Source organism: Berghia stephanieae, chromosome 7, assembly GCF_034508935.2.
Source record: "Berghia stephanieae isolate SIO BIC M18660-M18661 chromosome 7, UCSD_Bste_1.3, whole genome shotgun sequence".
NCBI lineage: Eukaryota > Metazoa > Mollusca > Gastropoda > Nudibranchia > Aeolidiidae > Berghia > Berghia stephanieae.
In genome coordinates, this window is record NC_088366.1 from 47711421 (window position 1) to 47730190 (window position 18770).

At 37.3% G+C, this 18770-nt stretch overlaps 1 protein-coding gene across 1 annotated transcript in view; it reads right to left on the bottom strand.

The window, feature by feature from the left end:
- Window positions 1–2180: 2180 nt before the first annotated feature.
- LOC144977412 (uncharacterized) overlaps window positions 2181–18770 on the bottom strand; it is a 131233-nt gene continuing 114643 nt past the window's right edge. The window contains exons 8-9 of the mRNA XM_078922595.1: window positions 16656–16842; window positions 2181–3099 (exon numbers count right to left, since the gene is read on the bottom strand). Of these exons, the coding sequence (XP_078778721.1) occupies window positions 2834–3099; window positions 16656–16842 (453 nt within the window). The 3' untranslated portion in view covers window positions 2181–2833. The remainder of the gene's footprint in view (window positions 3100–16655; window positions 16843–18770) is intronic.

Here is an 18770-nt window from a genome sequence, read left to right on the forward strand (position 1 = left end):
TATCAACTAATCAAGGGACATAATTTGGTAGATAACGCATTCACCCAATTGAATGTTCGAGGCTGACATCGCTACTGCGCTCTTTCGTATTGTTTTGAGACCGGCAAGTTGGGTGATTAGTTATCACTAGACACTTTAAATAAATTTATATTTTGTTTTTGTTTTTCGTTTTTATGATTATACATAGTTTTGTACACATTGAATCTATGCGTTTAAGTAAAATAGTAACAACTCTTGCCCTCCTGATGAAATATGTTTATTGATGAATGACGAAATTGTGAAATAACACATAGCATTACACACAATCTTTCTAATGTAATCTGTACGTTATGTCTTGTGAAAATAATCGAAAAAAAAAAACGGAAAAAAAACAAGATGAAAAATCTCCCCCATCACCGCCTACATCAATTACAAAATTCAAAGGTTCAAAGTTCAAATGTTTATTTATAGAACGTAGGATTTCCAATTGGATTCAGTAGTCTGATGTCACGCCGCCCGGCTACGGCGGCCATCTTGGTTCTAAAAAAAGAAAATCATTACTTTTAATTCTTCATGCTGGCTAGAACTTTTCATATGCCTTGTGATCAGAATGTATAAAAGTCAAAACATGATCAAATTTATGGAGTTTTTTTTCCTCTGGATACGCTTTTATGCTCGCCGGAGAAATATTTCATACGGGCGTCCGCCATTGTTCCGATAGTTTAGAGCCAGTGTTACTAAGTTACCATGCGACTGTTGAAGAGTATTGACAAATCAGAACAAGTAAAATCGACGTGTACATAATATACAAGTCTGACATTCGACCCCGCTTATGGGCCTAGTTTAACGTTGTTGTTATGGACAATATTTTGCGTAATTTTTTTTTTTGATTTCCATTACAACAATGAGCCCATAAGGCATTGGGTTATCAGACCTGCGAATAAGTGCACGTCGGGTAAAAAAATCGATGATAAACCAAATGCATTAAACAAAAATATATATCTAAATACATAAATGAATATATAAATAAATATACAAATAAATGCAGATTGAATTATTATCTTTAAAAAATATTAATTAATAGTAATATATGATAATTTACTGAATAAATTGTTTGGAATTAAACTGAAATAAAATGAGAATTCCACTGATGAACTCGTGATCAATGCGCTTCACAATGTTTCATTTACTCTCCCAGCAGGATGTATGAAACTACATTTCCTTTCCATACAATAATAAACAAAACTGAACATAACAGCTTAAAAAAAAAAAAAAAAAAAGAGAGAGAGAGAGAGAGAGAGAGAGAGAGAGAGAGAGAGAGAGAGAGAGAGAGAGAGAGAGAGAGAGAGAGAGAGAGAGCCTCCGAAATTCACTTTATGCTTCCCACATCAACACATTCTTTGTATCAAAATTGTCAATAAATAAATTATAATAATATTTCAACTAAAATCAAAAACCGTGATCTTTTCTATCATATCATTGGTCGAGCTCGTTGTCACGTGACAATCTGTTCTATAAATAACGCAGACAATAACAACGATTCATCATCTTATCAACGGCATTTAATTAAACGAAGTTTATAACCAGCAACAGCTAAGGTTGGACAAGGAAATTAACACAAGGAAATCGTGTGACCCACAGTTTCTAGACGGTAATGAGAAATGTAGTCTTTCAGAGCCAATAGATAGTATGCAGATGACGTCACTCAGGCCTTTGTTATTGTTTTTGCCATCCGCGTTTGTGAGTTGTTCTCACTAAACTGTATTAACCAGACTATAAAAGTTCATGGTTACACAGAGTTTGTGTGTTGGTCCGTTATACTTCCGGATGGCAATGTTATGAGCTTCTTAGCCAAGCGCATACTATCTATAGGCCCATGGAGTCAGAGTTTATCCCTGATTCTATAGCCTGAAACAGATAATAGCAATTGCTTGCTGTCCTTTTGAAAGGACGCTAGTCTATAGCAAAATAACATTCCGCTAGATATATACTTACCCAACTACCCATTCACTGCTGGGTAGACAGGGGATGGGGGAGTCAGAAAAGAAAATCTCGACGGCACCCGGGATCGATCTTGGTTTATTTGCGTGTGAAGCGAAAGAAATGCCTTCGATATGTTTTTTTTTAGAAATGTATTTATGTTTTCCTTTTTTGTGTTTGCTGAAGAAGGGTTTTGAGCCCGAAACATTCCGTGTTTGGTATTTTGTTCTTTTTTGAAGTCGTTAATTCAATTTATTTTTTTTACTTTCCAAAACAAATTCTGGGAACTTGGTATACACTGTTTACAAAACAATATTCATTCTACCTAGGAAAACATATTGAGAGATAGATAGATAGATAGATAGATAGATAGATAGATAGATAGATAGAGAGAGAGAGAGAGAGAGAGAGAGAGAGAGAGAGAGAGAGAGAGAGATAGCGAAAGAAAGAAAGAAAGAAAGAAAGAAAGAAAGAGAGAGAGAGAGAGAGAGAGAGAGAGAGAGAGAGAGAGAGAGAGAGAGAGAGAGAGAGAGAGCTCAGTCGGTAGAATCCGTGCTTCACACGTAACGGGACCAAGTACGATCACGGGTGAAGCTCCCCAGGCTGTTGGGTCTGTTGAATCTGGCTAATACTACTTTGCGAGAACCTAGCGTCCTATCAAAAGGGCAGCAAGCAGTCGGTCCAGCTATAGCAACCGGGTTAAACTCCAAAGGTCAAATGGCTCTGAAGGACAACTTTTAAAGAACGAATAACAACATCAAAGTAACTCGGGAATCATATTATTGGCCACTTTGAAGTTTCACCACTTGAACATTCCAAACTTATTACCGTTGTGAAGTGGTGGGTAACATTTTCATATTGATTCGATCTTTATTCATTGCATAAAAATCCCTTCGCATGAAGTGGATGCTTTGGAATTTCGTCTGAAAATCTTGTTGAAGAAAGAAACCGGAGAAGGGGTTCTACTCCTTGCCCGTGCATGGTGTGGTGGAGCCAACCGCTTGGGTTCGAGCCCCGGTGGTTGCAGCTGTTGTCGGATGAGGGAGAGTGTGCCAGCTACCAGCTCGTCCACTTGATGGTTGAGGGCTGCTGAGGTTTCAATGTATTTGCAGTCGTAGGTGGTGGCAACGGTGCGGGCGTCTGGAATGGTAGAAAGAAATTGTAGGAAGAACACATGAATTATAATATGTTGGACGGAAAGGGATAGAAGAAGAAGAAGAAGAAGAAGAAGAAGAAGAAGAAGAAGAAGAAGAAGAAGAAGAATAAGAAGAAGAAGAAGAAGAAGAACAAAAAGAAGAAGATGAAGATGGAGAAGAAGGAGGAGGAGGAGCGTGAGGAGGAGGAGGAGGTGTAGAAAGAGGAAGAGGAAGGTAAGGAGGAGGGGGAGGAGGAGGAGGAGGAGGAGGAGGAGAGGAGAGGAGAGGAGGAAGAAGAAGAAGAAGAAGAAGAAGAAGAAGAAGAAGAAGAAGAAGAAGAAGAAGAAGAAGAAGAAGAAGAAGAGAAGAAGAAGAAGAAGAAGAAAAAGAAGAAGAAGGAGAAGAAGAAGAAGAAGAAGAAGAAGAAGAAGAAGAAGAAGAAGAAGAAGAAGAAGAAAAATGAGGATGAGGAGGAAAAGAAGGAGAAGAAGAAGAGAAGGATGGGGAGGTGAAGGAGGACAAAAATTGTACAAAGAAGACTGAAGTCTGAAACATTGAAAAAAGGGTGATAAATAAATTATAAAATCAGCATGACTCATCGTCTTCTTCAATCTTCTCTGGGTTTCTTCTCGGACTAGTCTGAGTGATAAGCCAATAGTTCCAATAACAAAATAAGTGACTTATAATAAAAATCGTCAGTTCCAAAGTTACAAAACCATATCACTTTTATCACACGGGATTCCTCCATTCATTAAAAAATAAACAAACCAAAGCAAACATAGACATGAAAAAACCCCCCAATAAAACTACACAAAGGAAAAAAAAAAAAAAAAAAAAAAACAAAAACAAAAAAACAAAAACAAACAAACAAACAAAACAAACAAAAAAACAACAACAAAAAACAAAAAAGAAAAGAAAACAAAAGCAAACAAAAAACATAACAAAAACGGGACAAACCAAACCCAAAAAACAGATAATAAGGTTAGATTAAAAAAGACAAACCAAAAAACAAAAAACAAAAAAAAATGTCCTCCTTTATTACATTCACTACTCAGCGTTACTCTGATAAAAAAAAAAAAAAAAGAAAACCAAAACAACAACACATTAATCAAATTTGGCCAGAAAACTCGTCTTTCATATATTGATCAAGTAAAATGACACTCAAGTTGTCAAAAACTTTCAAACCTGAGACACTTCTAGGAAGATTCAGGTTTGAGAATTTCTGATAAGATGAGGGGTCATTTTTATAAATTTCATCAATATAATTTGAAGGACGAAGACCTTTCTGGCCAAAATGTTTAAAATGTGTTTTTTTTTTCTCCGAATCTGTCATGACTTTTGTACTGATTCTTCTATTGACTCAAAATTGGTAGGTTGTTCTATTTTTAGCACAGTCATGTGATGCCTCGAGGAGAGAAAAGGTCTTTTATTCTCCATCTGAGGTTCTTTTCTTTTTAAATTGTATTTATTTCTATTTTATCTTGGGGGAAAACTCGTCCGTAATTGAATTCCTTTCCCAGGGAAGCAATCTTTAGTGACAATCTCTTTTGGCAGAAATAACATGGCGGACCTTTCCTCACGAGGGCCCCGGGTTGTTAATACGGATGTGTATAGATAGAATGAAGTTGACGTCACTCAGGTCTTTGTTATTGGTTTGTTTTTTTTTTTGCCATCCACGTTTATGAGTAATTCCCACTTAACTGTATGATTCGGACTATAAACTTTAAGGTAACACATAGTTTTGTGTGTTGGTCCGTTATACTTCCGGATGACAATGTTGTGAGCTTCTTAGCCTAGCGCATACTATCGATATGTAGTGGATGCGAGACGAATCCAAAAAGTACTCCCTCAGAGCAATTGGGCCCATGGAGCCGGAGTTCACCCCGGTTTTTATAGAGTGACACGGACAATAGCAATTGCTTGCTATCCTTTGGATAGGATGCTAGTCTATTGCAAAGTACTCTCCGCCAAATCTAACAGACTCAGCTACCCACCCATCCACTGCTGGGTGGACAGGGAGTTCAGAAAAAAATCTCGACTGCACCCGGCATCGATCTCGTTCCCTTTGCGTGTGAAGCGAGTGCTCTACCAACTGAGCTATCGGGACCCCATTTTTATGAGTAGTTCTCACTAAATTATATAAATCATACTATAAACGTTTACGGTTACATATAGTTTTGTGCTTTGATACGTTATATCCGGCTGTCGGATGTTGTGAGTTTTTTAACTAAAGACATACATCAATACATACATGGGAATTATGTTTTGTTTTTAAGGGTTTTACGGTGCTTGCAACACATTAAGGTCATATTAGCGCCAGTAAAAAGGAAGAAAACGGGATAGTAAAAAGTTCTAGAATTACAATTAAAGCATCAAAGAAAAGGTAAGACAAAGGGGAATTGGTTCACATAGGAAACAGATGTAGATTCCAAGAGCACACTATCAAAATACTTTGTTTGAGATCACCTAAAAGTCTCATCCAGAGACAAGCACAGGTCCCGCTAAGAGGAATACACTCACATGTTTACAAATCATATATAACATGTAAACAAAACAATACAGTGCATAACAGGGAGATGATTTACAAGGAAAAAAATATCATCTCCCAAAACTAACATTACATTTGACTGTTTCCCTCTCAGCCAGGGTATCCGGCCAGGGCCAGGACAAAACCAAGTAATCTCATTCCAAGACTAAGACAGAAAACAAGTTGAAAAACAGAAAAAGGGGAATAGAAGACAGTAAGTACCTCCCTGCCCTTCTATGGGATGTCAAAAACCCCACCCAGCATGGGAATTATTAGAGAGAGAGAGGGAGAGAGAGAGAGAGAGAGAGAGAAAGAGAGAGAGAGAGAGAGAGAGATGGAGAGGGAGATTGGGAGATTGATGGAGAGTGAGTAAAGAGAAAGATATAAATAAAAATAGAAAGAAAGCGCTGGAGAAGGATACAGCAATATAAATATATATGCACACACACATTAATATACATACATACATACACACACACAACACACACACACACATATATATATATATATATATATGTATATATATATATATATATATATATATATATATATATATATATATACGTTTATTGGTGGGTGCTTGTAGGTACGAGAGTGCTCGTTAAGGGGAGGGGCGACACCTGAAATATCGATTTTTGGGTCAAAATATAAAATTTCAGTTTTTTATTTATTATAAAAGAACAATCATTTTTTCACATATTTTCAGCACTGAGAAGGTGATTTGGATAATATAAAGTTTGTAAATCGTCTTTCATAAACATGGAGTCGATATGAAAATATCAAACTTTTCAATTTTTTGTGAGAATTCAACTGAAAATAATAGGGCTGAAAAGCATTATAATACATATCGATGTTGTAGATTTTGATATCGATAGTTTAGTCTACTCTTTGCCCGTCTAGTTGACAAGGTTTCAGTCTCATAAATATCACAATATGGGCAGGAGAGGGGTTTAGAAACTGTTAGTCGCGAACAAAGATTGTGTGTCAAACAGCTGATAAGAGGTCAAGTTGTCAGGTAAATACAACGTGATCACGAATGGTGCGATCTGATTGGCTGACCTTGTTCTCGACCTCCGACTCCGCGCCAGGGATTGGATGTTGAGTCAGGGTGAAAGTTCGCCTCTATTACTATTACTTTTACTACGATTTGTTTACATTCCGATTGATCAGTTGTTTTATCACATTTTGACACGTACTCACGTTAATTATCTCTAAATATTTCCAATTTTTACTGGATTATTATAAATATACCTAAAGTGACCAAAAAATCCAAACGTTGGCAACAATTATATGCTACATAAGCCAAGAAAGCAAGAAAGTTATGATGGCTCATGGTTGATCCGTGGCCACAAATCTTTGATTGGAATTGGGTGTGTGAAAGTAGTATTATGATAAAGCGATTCCAAGCAATGCCGCAGCGGAAAGAAATGAGATGGGCTATTCTTGCCGGTCTTTACCACGGTTATTCCACCAATGACTTCCCTCAACATAAGTATTGTCCTCCTGAACCGGACTCCAGATGCTTTTATAAAAAATATATTGCTGCCCATGTGTATCCTGTTGACACAAGCAGCGTCTACATACACCTTTGAATTTTGATTTGCTTCATGAGCACTTGAAGCCTGTATATGATTTGTTGTGAGATGAAGACAACACAAAATCCAAACGAAAGGTTTCATAATTCTGTTTGGTCAAGATGCCATAAAACATAATTCCATTCCCTGAAAAAATTTGAGTTTGGTGCAGAGTATAATTTTGGTCCAACAGAAATAACATCCCTGAAAGTGTCTTTGAGCATCGGTGGACTGGGAGAACACTCCCAGATGTTGAGTCAGGAAGCAGAGTCAAAAAGACTTGACCAAAGCATAAGGGTTGCTTAACATAAAAAGAAAAAAAAAGAGGCAAAATGAAAGCTCAGACCCGTGAAAAAGCCCAGAGGGAGGCAGAAAAAGAACACGGGAGACCCTCATACGGTGCTGGTATGTTTTGAGCTGGTTGTACCGTTTTGTCTTATTATTTTCATTCATTGTTATCTTTGATCTCGTTTTTCTCAAAATGACATTTTTTAACAATCTTTTTTATCTTATTTTGTCATTTATCAATCAATTTGTTTAAAACTTTGCATGTCTAGAGCTATAGTGATTATCTAAAATCATACAGAAGGAATTTTAAATATCTTTATTATTTTTTGAAAAATTGACATTTTTATTTAAAAAAACATAATTTTTATCATACCGAAAAATTATTTTTTTTTAAAAATTTATAAATAAAAATCTATTAAAAATATTTAAAAAATGCTCTGTATTTTTTTTTATAATATACAAAAATACAACCATGCAAAATTTCAAGAAAATTCCATGGAAACTTATTGAGAAAGTAACTTTTAAAAATAGCACCCAGAGAAGAGTAAAATCCAAGATGGCGGCCGTCACCATGGCAACCGGACACGCCCACCGAAATAAATCACATGGTTCGAATCCATTGGTCATAGGCAATCTCCCAATATAAAAAGATATTGGATATAGCCATTATTCTTGAAAATAGTTTCAGGTGTCGCCCCTCCCCTTAATGTTGAATAGAGCACATAAAATAAGTAAGAACACTCAATTACTCTGTCGAGACGATCGTTTCGACAACATAATGTGTGTTCTTAGTTATTTTTATTTTATATATATATATATATATATATATATATATATATATATATATATAATATATATATATATAAGAGAGAGAGAGAGAGAGAGAGAGAGAGAGAAAGAGAAAGAGAGTTTATTTATCTCTAACCCTTTATCTCTCTCTTTATCTCTCTCCTTCTATCTCTCTCTATCTCTCCTATCCCTCTATCTATAAATCTCTCTCTCCCTCTCTCTCTCTCTCTCTCTCTCTCTCTCTCTCTGTGTCTCATTTTATATATCTCTCTATCTCTTTCTCTCTATTCCTCTCTGTTTATCTCTCTCTAACTCTTTATCTCTCTCTATAAAATCTCATTCTCTCTCTTTCAATCTCTCTCAATTCCTCTATCTATAAATCTTTCTCTGTCTCTGTCTCTCTCTCTCTCTCTCTCTCTTTCTCTCTCTCTCTCTCTCTCTCTCTCTCTCTCTATATATATATATATATATATATATATATATATATATATATATATATATATATATACCACGAAAAATTGTGAGTAAAAAGCCTTTTCTAAGGGCTTAACTTTATTCCGTTTATTCAGAGCAGCGGGACTCGAACCCGTCGACCTTCCGGTCGGAAAGCCAGTGTCAAATCACCAGACCACAATAAATACCAGAAGATAAAATCAAATGATACCAGCTCAGAACAATTTAACGGAAATGAGGAAAAGGCAGGATGGGGAAAAAAGTAGTCCAGCGTAATGATACACCATCTTTATCAGCTTGTACACGGAAAGAATTTAAGCGATAAATCGACCCGAGACACTTCAGAATCGAAAGTAGCTCTTCAGCGGATGGAAGGGTATTGGGTTGTGATGGAGATTGATGGGAAAATAGTCCAGGAAATAAACAAAACAAAACCAGAAATAGAAATGTCTGCGTCTGCTAAAGAAAAACAAAAAAAACAAACAAAAAACAAACAAACAAACAAACAAAAAAAAACACCCAAAAATATAAAACAAGAAAAACAAACAAATAAATAAAAAACAAAACAAACAAAAATACAAAAACAAAACAAAATTTCCCAACCTTAAAAAAACTTGGGCTTTTATATAGAGCAATATCGCGTAAACGTGCTCAAAGCGCTTTACAAGGGATCCAAGGCATAACATAGGACAAGATCTGACGCCTGTGAGGCGATATTACATTTATTTTTCTCGGACAGAGACAACGCTGTTAGGTGCTACTTTTACACCCGAGTTCATCCGAGAATGTGAAGAGAGAGCCTTTTCCAAGGACTCAACTATACGCCGCTAGGGACTCGAACCCAGAACATTCCGATCCAAATGCGAGTATCATACCACGAGATCACAGAGCCGCACAAGAAAGAGATCGGTATGAACAATGCGGGGCCAAAGTGCACCTTTATGGGAGGTCTCTGGTTGTGTGTAAATCCCGCATAGAATGGCGACATTTTGAGTTTTTGGAAAAGGCTCTTTACTCTTCTGGGGCTTGCATTAGCTCAGTTGGTAGAACACTCGCTTCACAAGCAAAGGGACCAAGATCGATCCCGGTTGCAGTAGAGATTTTTTTCTGACCCTCCCCCCCCCTGTCCACTCAGCAATGATATATTGGGTAGCTGGGTCTGATAGACCTGGCGGAAAGTACTTTGCGATGGACTAGTGTCCTGTCCTAAGGGTAGCATGGGCCTCTAGCTCTGGTGGACTACGTTTTCTTTACTCTAGTGTCCCAAATAGAAAGGGCAAGGGGTAGTAATAGAAGGAGTGCACTTGGACCAAGCTTCATTAGAATGGGCAGGGTTCGGAATAGAAGACGGGGTGTGCAATTTGACGAAAGAAGGAAGGGTGGGGAGGGGGTGAGGGGGCGCAATTTTACCAATCCATACACGGGGGGGGGGGGGGGGGGTGCGCAGTTTGGGCATTGTCTAATTTTGATGAGGCGAAATGTGATCTTTAAGATGGTTTTCTTTCAATCAAGTATACTTTTGTGAGCTCAAATTTAATAGAAGGAAAGGGGCTCATTAAGCTTCAAGTAGGTGGAAGGGGGGGGGGGGAGGGGGTGCGAATAAGCTTCAAGTTGGGGATGGGGGTTTGTGGCAAAAATTCTGAAAAAAAAATAGACAGACTCACATTCTCGATCTCATCTCACTCAGATGTAAAATGAGTAGCGGTCCCAGGTTTGAGTGAATTTTTGTTGTTGCCAAGATGAGGGTCATTTGAATCGATAGATATTTGAACGACGAGATTTTTAGGCAATTTGTTGCCATTTTCCATCTGACCTTCACCTTTTTGCCACGGGCGGGAGAAATAACAGAGATACGACTCGGGTTGTAATGAATCCCAAGTTGCATCTGTGTTATTTCTCTCTTAGTAAAAACGATTATAGTTATAGTTGAGTCATTCTTTCTATAACAAAGAAAGTATTGGACTGGAACCCTCAGGGCAGAAGATCAAGGGGAAGGCCACGAGGAACATGGAGAAGAATTAAAGAAGCTGATATACAGAGAAGTGGTAAGACCTGGAATGAGATAAAAAAGTTGGCTCAGGATAGAGAAGGATGGAAACTGTTTGTCTGTGGCCTATACCCTGACCCAGGGTGAAAAAGGCAATGATAAAAAACGATTTAGTCTATTGTTATCAACAGATAGCTGGAAGACACAGACACAGGTCTGTTAAATCTATCGAAAAGAACTTTGCGATAGACTAGCTTTCTATGGAATGAGTAGCAAGCAATTGCTATCATCCGTTTCACGCTATAGAAATCGGGATAAACTCTGTTCAATGGGTCTTATGACTCTGCAGGACTGCTTTTATCAATTGATGAAGAAAGAAATAAGTTTTGATTTTAAAGAAAAAAAAACTAATTTTGCCTTTAAAAAGGGTTGCGCTTAAATCACTATAGGCACTGCCACTAACCGCCACTGTTTTTTAAATACATTTTTTATTTTATATAACATAGTTATAATATGGGTTCGGTTAGGATTAAGGCTAGACACTGTCAATATTTGATGGGAAATAAATCCTTACAGAGCAGCCGCGGCGGTCGACAGACCTCGGCCCTTGAAAATCCTTATCTTAGTAAAATGCTATCTCTTTCATGTAATGGAATGGAAAACAGAAATAAGTATTATAAAATACACGAGAAATAGAACAGAATGTGGGAAAAACAGAAGCTGTTTACCACGCGACGCTCTTGTCAATAAATGGCTATTCTTCTTCTTCTTCTTCTTCTTCTTCTTCTTCTTCTTCTTCTTCTTCTTCTTCTTCTTCTTCTTCTTCTTCTTCTTCTTTTTCTTCTACTTCTTCTTTTTCTTCTTCTTCTTCTTCTTGTTCTTGTTCTTCTTTTTGCTCTTGTTGTTGTTGTTGTTGTTGTTGTTGTTGTTGTTGTTGTTGTTGTTCTTCTTCTTCTTCTTCTTCTTCTTCTTCTTCTTCTTTTTCTTCTTCTTCTTCTTCTTCTTCTTTTCTTCTTCTTCTTCTTCTTCTTCTTCTTCTTCTTCTTCTTCTTCTTCTTCTTCTTCTTCTCTTCTTCTTCTTCTTCTTCTTCTTCTTCTTCTTCTTCTTCTTCTTTTTCTTCTTCTTCTTCTTCTACTTCTTCTTTTTCTTCTTCTTCTTCTTCTTGTTCTTGTTCTTCTTTTTGCTCTTGTTGTTGTTGTTGTTGTTGTTGTTGTTGTTGTTGTTGTTGTTGTTGTTGTTGTTGTTGTTGTTGTTCTTCTTCTTCTTCTTCTTCTTCTTCTTCTTCTTCTTCTTCTTCTTCTTCTTCTTCCTTCTTCTTCTCTTCTTCTTCTTCTTCTTCTTCTTCTTCCTTCTTCTTCTTCTTTCTTCTTTCTTCTTCTCTTCTTCTTCTTCTTCTTCTTCTTCTTCTCTTTCTTCTTCTTCTTCTTCTTTCTTCTTCTTCTTCTTCTTCTTCTTCTTCTTCTTCTTTCTTCTTCTTCTTCTTCTCTCTTCTTCTTCTTCTTCTTCTTCTTCTTCTTCTTCTTCTTCTTCTTCTTCTTCTTCTTCTTCTTCTTCTTCTTCTTCTTCTTCTTCTTCTTCTTCTTCTTCTTCTTCTTCTTCTTCTTCTTCTTCTTCTTCTTCTTCTTCTTCTTCTTCTTCTTCTTCTTCTTCTTCTTCTTCTTCTTCTTTCTTCTTCTTCTTCTTCTTCTTCTTCTTCTTCTTCTTCTTCTTCTTCTTCTTCTTCTTCTTCTTCTTCTTCTTCTTCTTCTTCTTCTTCTTCTTCTTCTTCTTCTTCTCTTCTTCTTCTTCTTCTTCTTCTTCTTCTTCTCTTCTTCTTCTTCTTCTCTTCTTCTTCTTCTTCTTCTTCTTCTTTCTTCTTCTTCTTCTTCTTCTTCTTCTTCTTTCTTCTTCTTCTCTTCTTCTTCTTCTTCTCTTCTTCTTCTTCTTCTTTTCTCTTCTTTTCTTTCCTCAAACCTCTCTCTATCATTTCTTTCCTGTTTTGTTAGATCTACTAATAATACAATTATTTTCGTTCTGTAAAGCCATGAATAACTTTGTAAGAACCCAAAACTAATATATTTCTGAAATGACGCTTTAGATATTTTTGTTGTTGAAAATATCACATTGAGAAAATAGGGAGCAGGCACTGGTGCAAGATAAAGACCAAAGAACGGTGGGTGGGGGGGGGGGGGGGAGGGGGAGGTTCAGAAAAAAATCTCGACTGCACCCAGCGGGATCTGAATAAATCACATTTCCAATTTCAAACATTAAATTTTGGGAAATAGTTTTGAAAGCAATCACTACTCCTCTGCACGTTTAGTCATTTGATTCTATCAGTCACCTACTTTCGATTTGAATTCACGGATGTCTATCATTACTTCCGCCCGAATAATCTAATGGCTAAAACGTTTTAAACCTCCGCAGATAAACGAGCTCTTTTAATTGGAATCGTAAATATTGGAGTGTGTCTCTATTTTTTTTTCTTGTTCCGGTAATTGAGAGAGTCAGATTTTGTTACCCATCGCGTGAGTACGGTGTCATGTGGGGATGGAACCGTTAAAATGATCAAATTTACCAAGTTTGACGCAGTTCAATTTCAACACACACGCACAGACCCACATAAACAATGCTTTTTATTTCACCCGCTCCCTAAATTGTAACGCGTAATGATATCATGTTTACAATAATAATTTGTGACGTCAGATTATCAAGCGTAAATTTCACTAAAATTTAGTATCATTTGAATATTTTTGAAGATGTCTTTTATTCAAAGATGACGATATAGGAATCGATTGAGGGGTAGAATAAATGATTTCTTACACTGTTGCGTTAAGAATTAGAACTTTGTTCCCAACGCGCATTCGCAATTCGTGCAGCGGTTGGAAACACGTCCGGAATTCCAATAAGCAAGAGTGTAAGAATTGTATAATATTGTTACACCAAGTAGTACTAATTTTAAATAACTTTATTTTCCGAAACACAAACATGAGTGATATAATTCCCATCGTCGTTATTGTCAACGAATGGGGTGTTAGCGTGGCCCTCATTTACAAAAACAATACTAGATATTGCTGTCGTATTATTATTATTATTATTATTATTATTATTATTATTATTATTATTATTATTATTATTATTATTATTATTATTATTATTATTATTATTATTATTATCAGAGATAAAGAGAGAGAGAGAGAGAGAGAGAGAGAGAGAGAGAGAGAGAGAGAGAGAGAGAGAGAGAGAGAGAGAGAAAGAGAGATGTGATATGATAAATCAGATAAAATCACCAACGTTCAATTTCAAAATGGCGGGTGTCTATGACTGCCGTGTGGGTAATTTGATGACATAAACATTTTAAACCTCCCCATAAAAGAGTGGGCTTGGACAGTTTAATGGGATGAAGGATCGACGTGCACTTATTTACAGGTCTGGTTACCCAATTCCTTATGGGCTCATTGTTGTAATGGAAATCTTAAAAAATTACGCAAAAGATTGTCCATTATACAACAATGTTAAACTCGGTCTATAAATAGTTTCGGATGCCAGACCTGCATCTTTGTACACGTCAGTTACGGTAAATTAAAAAACAAAAACAAAGACAAAACCAAAAAGAGACCGATGTGTACAATTATATAGCGCAATTCCACGGAGATTCATGCTCAATTCGCGGCTATGTCGTTTAGTGGTATTACACTCGCCTTCGGATAGGAAGGTCTCGTGTTCGAGACCCGCTATAAGAGACGCATCGTTTAGTCTTTTGAAAAGGCTCTTTACTCATATGTTATCACCGTACTCGGGTGTAAAATGAGTACCTGGCCGTTAAGAACGTTGTCTCGGTCGGAAAAAAATATCTATAATCGCCTTACAGGCATCTACTCTTGTCTTATATGTTACGCGTTACACACACACACATACACACACACATACACACAGACACACATATAATGCAAATTGTCACTCACATTTTTTGTGGCCGAGACGATTCGTTTATATTAGCTCTAACCATCATTATCGAGCACTTTCGTACCTACGAGTACCTACCAACACTCATATATATATATATATATATATATATATATATATATATATATATATATATACACATGCACCTACACGCACACAGACGCGTGGTGCTATAGACGGATGCCAATGTGTCGTGGAAAGGGAAAATAAAAAATAAAACAATGTATTAGCTGATTAACTAAATATAATAAAGAAAATACTTCTGGTGACTAAAACACAGAACGTTGGCGTACTATGGCCGCATACGACGACAAAAACAGAACTGTCTCCAGAAGTCATCAATAGATAGTATGCGCTTGGCTGAGAAGCTCATAACATTGCCATCCGGAAGTTTCAACTGGATGCTCTGCGATTTCGGGCTATTTACCACAACGGGTAGGTACATATTGGACAGTTGGAATGTCCCCACTGATGAATCGATTTTGCCGTCAGGTAAGTTCTCGATCGAAGCCGATTTGCTACCATCCAGTGCCTCCGCTTACTCGTGGAGAAATCTGGCAACTTCTCCCCCAGTTTCGAGGAGTTTATTATGTCCCCGCCCCCTCGAGGGATTGAATTCGTCCAAACCGACTTCCATCTCGAATAAATAGTATGCGCTTAGCTAAGAAGCTCATAACATTGCCATCCGGAAGTATAACGGACCAACACACAAAACTGTGTGTATCCATGAACGTTTATAGTCAGGTTAATACAGTTCAGTGAGCATTACTCACAAACGCGGATGGCAAAAAAAAAAAAAAAACAATAACAAAGACCCCAGTGACGTCATCTGCATACTATCTATACTTGAAGGAAAGATTGACTCCCTCCTTACCGATCCTTTTCAGCATATCCCAAAAATGGCAGGCTTATCCAGCAGAAAAATTGATTTTTAAAACTCAAACAAGCTCTCTACAAAACAACTTGATGTTCTTATTATTTAAACAAAGATCATTGTGATTTACAGAATAAATCTGAATTTTTAGAAATGTATATTGTGGCGTAACAAATGTGACGATTTTTCTGTAGGTGGTAAGGAGATGGTTTATGGGGAAAGAGGGAGAGAGAGGGAGACAAGGAAAGAGCTGGTTGGGAAATATAAAAGAAATGGCTGGGAGCATGATGAAGGACTGCTCAGTGATGGACAGAGAATTAGATTGAATAGTCTGATGTCACGTCCGCCCAGCAACCAGCAGCTTGGTTCTAAAACAAAGAAAATTGGTACTCTTTATTCTTCGTGCTGGTTAGAACTTTTTCAGATGACATGTGATCAGAATGTAGTATAATAGTCAAAATATGATCAGATTTATAATGTTTTTCAAATTCTCTTCTGGATACTTTTTTATACTCGTCGGAGAAGTATTTCTTACTTTGGGCGTCCGCTATTGTTCTGATAGTTTAGAACCAGTTACTAAGTTACTATGCGTCATTAATTACGGGGGAAGTGACACATACGACAACTAACTCTTTCAACTAAGAACACAACACATACCGCGCAACAGCCATTTAAGCAAAATTACAAAAGACACATCTTCTTCCTGCCCCCTATTTCAACACCCAAATGAAACAGTAACACACCACTTGCTTGAATGTCAACCTCTTGAAGACATGAGTTGTCCTCCCACCAAATCCAAGCATCAGTAACAAACTTTATAGGTAGTATGCGCTTGGCTAAGAAGCTCACAACATTGCCATCCGGAAGTATAACGGACCAACACACAAAGCTGTGTGTATCCATGAAAGTTTATAGTCGGGCTAATACAATTCAGTGAGCATTTCTCATAAACGCGGATGGCAAAAAGCAATAACAAAGACCTTAGTGACGTAATCTTCGAACTATCTATAGTCACCTTGAACAACTACAAGAGACGACTAACTTCTACGTCATGGCACAAGACCGAAGGGCTAGAGCTCAGGTGGTCGCTGGTTCGGATAAGTAAGTATACGACAACAAACTGACCTTCGATAAAGACGTGGCGTTTCCGGACGATGTCCGACTTGTTTCCCACCAGCACGATGGCCCTATCGGTCCCCACGTTGACTCGAAGTTGTCTGACTAGATCTGTAGCCACGGTGTAAGAATTCCTGTCCACCAATGAAAACACCACGATGTATGCGTCCACATTGATGTCGTCCAGCTGGTACGCCTGTTAGGGGCAAACAAATAAAGAATTAAATAGTAGATTTTTGACCAATCAAAACATGGAATTTGTGACATATTATCTTCTCACGTGCTCGGACAAACAGGGTTGGTTGTTTATAAACAATACCGTGAATGAAATCGACCTCTCTCTTATCATTGTTATTGTGTTTATACCAACAAATAGGTGACTAGTCATCACACGATTTTCTCGATCAGATTATAAACGTTTACAGTTCCACACAGTTTTCTGTGTTGGTTCATTATGCGCTGGGCCAAGGAGTTCACAACATTGCCATCCGGAAGTATAACGGACCCGCACACAAAACCGCGTGTAACCATGAACGTTTATAGTCAGGTTAATACAGTTTAGTGAGCATTACTCATAAACGCGGATGGCAAAAAACAATAACAAAGACCCGAGTGACGTCAACTAAGAACTGTCTATAGATAGTATGCAGATGATGTCACTCAGGCCTTTGTTATTGTTTTTGCCATCCGCGTTTGTGAGTTGTTCTCACTAAACTGTATTAACCAGACTATAAAAGTTCATGGTTACACAGAGTTTGTGTGTTGGTCCGTTATACTTCCGGATGGCAATGTTGTGAACTCCTTGGCCAAGCGCATTCTATCTATACCATCGATAGTAAAACATGTGTAGTTCGCTATGTTTACCAATCACTGCCATTGTATAGATAGTTCGAAGATGACGTCACTCAAGTCTTTGTTATTGTTTTTTGCCATCCGCGTTTATGAGTAATGCTCACTGAACTGTATTAACCCGACTATAAACGTTCATGGATACACGCGGTTTTGTGTGCGGGTCCGTTATACTTCCGGATGGCAATGTTATGAGCTTCTTAGCCAAGCGCATACTATCTATACCGACAAATGAGTGACTAGCTATCACACGATTTTCTCGATCATAATATTATAAATGTTTACAGCTTCACACAGTTTTCTGTATTGGTTCTATTGATCAAGCGGTAGAACTGTGGGTATTTTACTTAGACATATATCATCGATAGTAAAACTTGTGTAGTTCGCTCTGTTTACCAATCACTGCCACTGTTTACATTATGACAAATGTCCGAGAGGCGTGGTTATCTTAGTGTCTATTATGTTATTCTGTACTGTAATCTAGATATTATGGAAGGGACGAAGTTGGCAACACTCAGTTCTTTGGGTTTTTTTGACAGCCTGTTAGTGATTAGTTCTCACTAATTCATATCAATCAGACTATAAACTGTTAAAGGTCCACATAGTTGTGTGTGTTGGTATATTGAGTTTGGCAGGTGGATGTTGTGAGTATTTCATCTGAGCGCATAGCATCAATAGCAAAAATAATAATATGCACAAAATAATATTTCTTCAGAGCCATTATATATATATATATATATATATATATATATATATATATATATATATATATATATATGACTCATTTGACAAGGCCTATCGCTTCCTAATCATCCGATCAGGACGCCTCGGCTGCCTCTCTAATCATCAGTGTCATTTCCTTCCACTGTTCACGGTCTTTTGCTGTGGATGCTAATTTCGTAAGGTCTTCCTTTGATTTTAATACTTTGTTATTTTGAAGGCGTTTTAGGACTCGATTGAGGACAGTATGAATTGACGTGGGTGGTCTACCTTGATATTTCTTGTGTCCAGATGGGGTGAAAAAAGTATTCATGGCTTTATTAGCTGGTATATTTACATCTCTTCTGAGTATATGCCTAAAAAGCCGCCATCTTGCCTCCAGAATTTGAATGGATAAGGGTCTTCCATTGTATTTTTCATACAGTGCTTTATTTATTTTCAACGACGTGCACTGATTTGCAGGTCTGATATCCCAATTCCTTATGGTCTCATTGTTGTAATGGAAATCTCAATTTTTTTTTTATATGAGGCAAAATATTGTCCATTACAACAATG